We start from the raw sequence: 7,530 nt of genomic DNA on the forward strand, positions 1-7,530 counted from the left end.
CCTCTGACAGCGGCGAGACAAGGGAGGGAAGGGGGTGGGTGAGCGGCGGCGCTAGGGTTCGCCCCCCGAATCGCCAGGGAGAGTGAAGCAGGGAGGGGGGGGAGTTTATTCTCTATACTACTTCCTTTTTGCCGAAATATTTTGTAATTTTAGTTTTAGTAGCTAGGCTAACTACTAAAATTACAAATATTTTGTTACAAATGAAGTAGTTTACAGAGGGGATAGAAGGCTTAAGCATTCATTATGACGAAACTGAGAGTGTTCGTAGCAGCCATCCGGCAGCACACAACATTCAGGCTGCTGACGAGAATGGAACAAATGCTGCCGCCGACGCTCCCAATTCAATCCAAATCAGTGAAACCTCGAGGTGCCACACCAGCAACATCATCGCTTTGTTTAATAAGAACATACTACGAATATACAAAAAAAATATAAGAACGTTTAGATCACTATTGATCCAGCATGTTTTTCTGCGGTATGAAACCATAAAACCTTAAGTACTACTACAACACCCTGAGGTCATCCATACCATACACGCACGCCAAGAAGTAGAAGAAGAAGAAGGAGCCGGAAACGAGAGAAGATGGTGATCCATTCACTCCATCACATGAACGCGCCACGTCTGGCTGGAGGAGCGGCAACAAAGCCTAGACGGCCGTTGTCGTCGGGGCTGCCGGTGAGGCGGACGTAGTACCGTGGGGCCGATGGTGAGTCGCTGCCGAGGAAGGGGCTGTCGCCGGTGGGCGTCCGCCACCAGCCATCGGCGTAGTGGAGGATGATGGCCCTGTACAGGAAGGGCAGCAGGCCTTCCATGACTCTTGTGTCTGTTTTTCTTCTTGTATATAGGCACAGAAAGGAAGGATAGAGGCAAAGGATTGTCGTACGGGGTTTTATAAACAGGCAGCCATGACAAGATATGTATCAAAAGATGTGCTTTGAGTCCTAGCTAATCAAGGTTAGTGGATGATTACGGCCTTGCTTAGCTTGCAAACCGAACGAATTAGTCAATGGGAGGAGGAGATCACACTTGTGATGATGATGGCGACGGGTTGCAAGCCTCTTGTGGGAATGAATTTTGCGACGGGAAGGTGATACCTGCACTTCAAGGGAGGACAAGATGCAGTTTCATATGTATGCGACAGGTATGGAATATATGAATATGCATCTTCACAAGGACAAACAAAGAACAAATCTGTTCGTTCTGGTTCAAGGAAGACCAATGCAAAGAATATTTATATATAATGCAGAGATGGAGTTTAAGAACAAAGGACCTCATGACATAATCTAATTGGGTTCGTCATGCCTAACCATTTTCCTGTCCACCCACTGTCGTTAGCCAAGCTTCTAATTAGGGCATCAACTGAACCTATCATTGCAAAGATAAATAAATATGTATCTCTACTAATAATATATCTATCTGGTAGACCATCCTTCTCAAGTACCTGAACCCAAAGAATAAGGTCTACCTCAAACATCATCCAAATTACGACAATGACACCCATCAAAGTCACATGACAATCAGCCTCTCTTGGAGGAGTTTACATTTGACACCCAATAATGTAACACATAGTACAACAGTGTAAAGTTCTTGCATATATATCTGTCGTCTGGCCTCGCTTGCTTAATATAACACATAATTTAATCTCCAGAAAGAATCATCTAGCAACAGCTGGTAAAGCCTCTCTACACACACTACCTACGGCAGAAGGGGCTGTGGCTCTCTTCGTGTGACACTTCCTCCGCATACAGTCGGGATAAGCAGGAGAAAGATGTTGCTTACAAAAACGGTGTGGCGGGTGATCCAAGGCGTCATGGATAGGCGCTGCCCCGATCCGCAGCAAGATACTATGAGCTGAGGTGGAAGATTTGACAGTCCGGCTCATAGTTGCCCTTGGAAGCAGCCTGCTCAAACTTCTTCAATGGCCCTTCGTTCTCTGTCAAGCCTGTCTGGATAAAGTAGCGTGTCCACCATGAATTACTCCGCAGCTTCGCCTGTCAACAACACAAAACACAGCAGGTTTTGTCAGTCAAGGCCTTCAAAAATTATCATCAGAATTTCACAGCCTTCAGTCAGGTGCAATTTATTCTATAGGTTCTGGAACATGTGAATACTTGCACTACATCAGGCTACTAGAGATAAATCTCACAATCAATAGCACAAATGTACAGCCTAGCAGACTTGGCAATATGCAATACAACTGCGCAACCCAGTAGGTCAGAAACTTTGTTAACATGTGAGATAATGAGATACAACTTCATTCTATGATGTGATACATCCAAACAACAAAATGTCACATAAGCAAGATTAGGTAAATTATAAGCATGGATCTCTGGGCCATTATATTAATCTAAAGTCATTTGTACGTACTGGTCTTCCAAATTTTGGTAGCTCAGAAACTTTGGCCTTCTGCTGTCCTGGATTGCCTGGATAAGAGTAACGGAAATAAATATTAGCTCGGATATCCACCAGACACTAGTAAATCATGTACATATACCACAGAATTAATGAACATTAGATAATACTTGTATAAGTACAAACATCAAAGCCTACTATTATTTCCTAACAAGTCAGAAAAGAGAGGCATTTTGGGACATGCGCTGCCAAACTTTGTACAGTTTGGCACCAATATGTTTACAAACATCTATACTGGACATGAAGGAATTGTAGATTTGATTCGGGGAGTACATCCATAGCACTATAATTGTTGGGCTCTACAAATATATATTATGACAGCAACTAGTGGTCAAAGTTGTGTTTTGTGGGCTATGCTATATCCAAAACAACATTGGTATGTTACTTCATAACGATATTATCAGAAGTTCAAGGGGAACAATCCTCAAATATTGGCAGAACATTAGCAGGATCAAAGCAACAGTAAATAAAAAAGATTGATCTCTCTATATCTAAGATATAAATACAAAAAAGATAAGTAGTGTCATCACCTATAGTAAATTTTAGGTCTAACAAAACTATCATCTGATGAAAAAAATTAGAAGGAAAATATCTTTTACTCTGAAGAAAAAAAAAACATGCAACTATATGTCAAATAAAGGTCCTCCCAAAGAAAAGGAAGTAAATGTCTCTAATTGAAAAGAGAAGGACATACCAGTAAAGATAACAAGGCCATCGGTGGAGACCCTTGCTAAATCAGGAAGTGTTTTGTTCAGATACCTTGGGGTCAGATAATCCAAAGCATCTGACACAACAACAAGGTTAAAAGAATCTGGGCGGTATGGAAGAGAGAACTTGATATCAGACAAACGAACAAAGCCCTTGCGCACAAGGCTTTTGCAGCTACTATCAGCATCCTCCAAATCATAAGGCTCCACTCCCCATGCTTCCTTCCCTTCTTTCAACAAGTTAGAAACTACTGTACAGCTATCTGGGCCTACATGGAGAACCTTCTGCATAGCACTGCCGTACGCCTTTTTAAGATAAGGAAGTGCCTGGATAACTTCTGATGTGCAAGAACCTGGATGCAAATGCAAAACAAAGTAGGTAAAAGAGGAGCATACAAATCCTCCCAATAACGATCTGAGAAGCCAAATATAAAAAAGACAATAACACACAACACAATCAGATCAACCAAACATCAATGTTCACGGAAGACCAGGCCACTGTAAAATATCTGAGTCGGCCTGTAAGAAGCTGATAATTAACCATTTCTGAGATATTTTATTATAACTTAGGGGATTAGCTACTTGGTCTATTCTGACAATTATGATAGCGGAGTAAACAAGGATAACGATTTTCCTGCATTAGAGCAAACCACACGACAAAATTACATTGGTAAGATACAGTTTTGATATTTTATGAGAATATTGACTAGTCACCATAGTATGTCCTAGTGAAAACTAAAGACAACCCACTAGCATACAAACTAGGAGGCTAGAAGAACAAATAGAGATAAGAGCCGAAATGCAATATAGGCCCAGGACACTCGTGTTATGAAATCAACACACATAATGTGGATGTCTCATGTGAGCATTATGTGATGTAGTGCCAGTAAACAATGATAAAACAACAGATATAGTATCTTCAATGCAAATTATGGTACCTGTAGCAAAACAGTTTGAAACGACAACTGCACAATACATTATAACGAGAGAGTAAACTTGAATCAGACAGAAAAGAGAACAGTTTAGATTTAAAAGGGAACAGTTTCACAACATATCCAGCTCACAAGTTCAGGAGGCACAGTTCAGAAATTTGCAACAGGGCACTCTGTAAATAAGAGTATGATTCGGCTTGACACATGGAACAGACACAAAAGAATTATATACCTTCAGCTCTGCTCACAGCTTCTCTGCTCGTAACAGTTACACCTGGCCATTGGAGAAAGAGTCAAAACAAGAAGTATTAGATCACAATATTTACATATTTCTCACTGAGACCAGACCACACACCAGTAAATTAAATCACAAAGTATATCCATAAGACCATATAATAGTCCTAGCACTCCCAATTTAATCTACAGACAGCAGGTACAATACAATTCCACTCTATAAACCATACTCTCAAATTCAGTATACAGTATTACAGTTGCTAACTGAAGCAAGTTCAGTTGAAAGCAGGGCAGAGAACAGGAAAGAGAGCTGCTTCATGGTACAGTCGCTGATTTGACAGCCATTTTGCAATCAAGTACACACGGAACAATTATAGACAGACGACACACGAGGAAAAACGCGTACCGAAGCTGGGAATTTGCAACCCACCTGAGCCGCTGTTGAAATAGACGATCAGAATAATCACCCCCTGCAAACAAACAACCGGCAGCAGAAGCGTCGTCAGAGTCTAGAATCCCAAACAGCGGCAGCGCCGGCACTCGTGCGAGGGTGTGGAGGCGGTTTACCAGCAGGAGCAGGGCGATGGTGAGCACGGACGGCGAGCGCGACTTGTGGTGGAGCAGGCTGGCGACGGTGGGCAGGCCCCCGTCCGAGGCCCGGCGGCCGGGATTCACCGCCCTCCTCGACATCCTCCGCTCCTTGGTCCCCACCCTGACCGAGCGATCGGCCGCGCTTCTCCCCCTCTCCCTCCTCGATCACCCTGCGCCGACGAGCCGCGTCAGATCGAACCAGTTCGCGCCGACGAGAATAAACCCAAGAGGAACGAACTAGGCAATGCCGCAGATCGATCCGCCGCGGCTGGGCCCGGGCCTCGGCTCGGCTCAACGCGCGCCGCGGGTGCGCTCGAACGGAAACCCCGGGAATCCCGGCGAGCGTGGCGGAGGGGGTGGGTACGGACCTGTAATGGCGGCGGCGGCGGCGGGGCCGGGGAGGGGGGCGACGGCGACGGCGACGCTAGGGTTGGGGCGGATCTGGGGGCGGCGGTGCGGGGCGGGGGATCGGAGTGGAGTGGGGGTGGGGGGAGAGGGAGAGCGAGTGGGTGGCGATCCGACGAGATAGGGGACGGGGACGGGGACGGGGACCGGGGCGGGGGTAGGGAGGGAGCTGCTGTCACGGAGTTAAGGCCCCGAAATCGGTTTTAATTGGCGTGCGCCGGGGAATTAGTGCGGGCCTGCCCGAATCCCCGCGCGCATTAAGATTCCGGGATGTCGGTCGCGGCGCTCCCTCACGCTGACCGGTGGGGCCCCGTTCCTATGCCGTTTTTTCCCTTTTAGTACTACTACTTTTTGCATTCCGCTGGCTGGCTGGCCCGGGTCTGGGTGGGTTCCGGCCCAACCCAACCCAACCCAACCCAGCGAGGCGCCCCTATCCATTCGGTGGTCAACGGTCGACCCAATGAGTTGACCAGGTCAAAAGCATCGGCGCGGCCCGCACTACTCGGGTGTGCTGTGTGTTTGGCAGTAGCATTCTTAACATTGTTATATTCTCCTCGTCCCACCATGCATGTCGAGTGCACACACGTTGAGTGCGTGCATTTAGGACGGCTGTTTTGGCTCCTGGAGCATTTGCTACCGGATGAACGGTACCGTAAGAAATGTGATCAAATGTTTTTTAGAAATTTTAATTCTTTTTGTGAGTGTTCGTGTTAGTGTGACAAGCATGCCTGACGATTTTCATATGAGACGGAGCAATAGTTTTTCGTCAGTGAAAATAACAAATTTGGGTGACACTTCGGGGTAACATGTGATATTCAAGTTTGTTACTTTGTCCATACCGAAATATTTAGCCTTTTTTCCTAAAAGATTGCAGGTACCATTAGAATGTGACTAAAAAATTTGTTGGGACTTTTTTGACATTTAAAAAATTATTTTTCGCATGCAGGGGCAAATGCTCCTGCGAGCCAAATTAGATTTCGCGCGTGCATTTGCTGTTATTTGGTAGCGGTGTATGCGCTGAGACGCGCTGAGCCGAGCCTTTATTTGACAGCAAGCACCTCTTCGGAGATGTTGAACAATTTCGAATTCCAAATAATTGCTTTGAATGGTGAAAAAAACATGTATGGATAGTTTTTGAAAGCGAGAACGCATTTTTAAAAATAGGTTTTAAAATCTTAAGCCAATTCTGGATTTTTGAACTTTTTAGAAAACTTGAATTTTTAAAAACATTATTATTATTTTTCAAAATGTGATTCTTTTAAAACAAAATTAAAAATCTGACATTTTGACCATTTCTTGAAATAAAAAAATGAAATACAAAACGTTTAAAAAATGTTTTTTCTTGCAATTCTAAAAAATAATGTAAATTTAAAACCGAATTTATTTTTGAAAATTCAAACAAATTTTGGAATTTTGAATTAATAAGTTGATTTTCTACATATTTTTTGTAACACGTCGTCGCTCGCTTGGTTGGATGTTCACTTTTCATGCATTGCTATGAGAGTAGTTGGGTTGAACTCGCACATGCTCAGGACGCCCTATGCAAGCCGTCAAACACTCAAACATTAGCAGAAAAATGGATAGCCAGAATTTTAATTGGTGGCGCCTTATTTTAAATAGTAATGACGTTGGCATATTTGGCACGTCACCAGCAATAGGTTACTGATGGTGTGTCGTCTGAAATTCACGTCACCATTATGTGAGATCGAATAATCGGACCCGACACAAGTTACTGGTGGCATGTTACTTTTTATCATGCCATTAGTATTGTGCATATACGACATAACTTGCACGCCACAAATAACATAACCGGACTATTTAAGAAACGAGTTACGGGTGGCGTGGATGCCAGCTGGCACGTCAAGAATAACCAAAAATGTGCATTTGCTTTCCATGCCGCCAAAGCGCTCAGCCCAAAAGGCCACGAGGCCCAACCCAAAATGATAAAGCCCATCTTTTTTCTTTTATTCGCTCTCCTCTCTCATTGCTAAAAAATGTTGTACTCTCTCTCTCAGTCCGCCACCTTCCAGGGTCATGCCCGCCTCCACCGCGTTCATCCAGCCACGAAACCCAGAGGTAAACTTCTTGGTAGTCCCTTGTTCCTAAACATGCCAATAACTTTATCCAATAATCCAATCAGTTGATAGGATTAGTCCTTTTAAAATTGGTACTAGCTCGTGCCAAGAACTGTTTCCAATATTCATGACAAGAATTGTTAGCCGAAGTTGACGCCAAGAATTGTTAAGTG

The 7,530-nt window shown here is 44.2% G+C and overlaps 1 protein-coding gene across 2 annotated transcripts; it reads right to left on the reverse strand.

Moving 5' to 3' along the window:
* Nucleotides 1-1,463: 1,463 nt before the first annotated feature.
* Nucleotides 1,464-5,372, reverse strand: LOC123442638 (probable pectin methylesterase CGR2). Of its 2 annotated transcripts, none has more exons than XM_045118743.1 (7): nucleotides 5,246-5,372; nucleotides 4,854-5,047; nucleotides 4,693-4,756; nucleotides 4,285-4,326; nucleotides 3,108-3,473; nucleotides 2,369-2,424; nucleotides 1,464-1,992 (listed from the first exon to the last, which is right to left on the reverse strand). In XM_045118743.1, exons 2-7 carry the CDS (start codon nucleotides 4,974-4,976, stop codon nucleotides 1,846-1,848), a joined length of 798 nt encoding a protein of 265 aa, XP_044974678.1. In that variant the 5' UTR covers nucleotides 4,977-5,047; nucleotides 5,246-5,372; the 3' UTR covers nucleotides 1,464-1,845. The 2 variants fall into 2 exon arrangements, with proteins under 2 accessions (XP_044974678.1, XP_044974679.1); XM_045118744.1 differs by having other exon boundaries at nucleotides 4,717-4,756; nucleotides 5,246-5,277.
* Nucleotides 5,373-7,530: the final 2,158 nt, after the last annotated feature.

The sequence above is a fragment of the Hordeum vulgare genome, chromosome 3H (genome assembly GCF_904849725.1).
Source record: "Hordeum vulgare subsp. vulgare chromosome 3H, MorexV3_pseudomolecules_assembly, whole genome shotgun sequence".
NCBI classification, from domain to species: domain Eukaryota; kingdom Viridiplantae; phylum Streptophyta; class Magnoliopsida; order Poales; family Poaceae; genus Hordeum; species Hordeum vulgare.

Excerpts from the sequence above, each read along its gene's own strand:
- LOC123442638 (XM_045118743.1), bottom strand. The coding sequence starts at position 4,976 with ATGTCGAGGAGGGCGGTGAATCCCGGCCGCCGGGCCTCGGACGGGGGC. Across the intron at positions 4,757-4,853 it reads CCATCGCCCTGCTCCTGCTG|GGGGTGATTATTCTGATCGT; the intron begins GTAAACCGCCTC and ends GTTTGTTTGCAG. Across the intron at positions 2,425-3,107 it reads TGGCCTTGTTATCTTTACTG|GCAATCCAGGACAGCAGAAG; the intron begins GTATGTCCTTCT and ends ACTCTTATCCAG.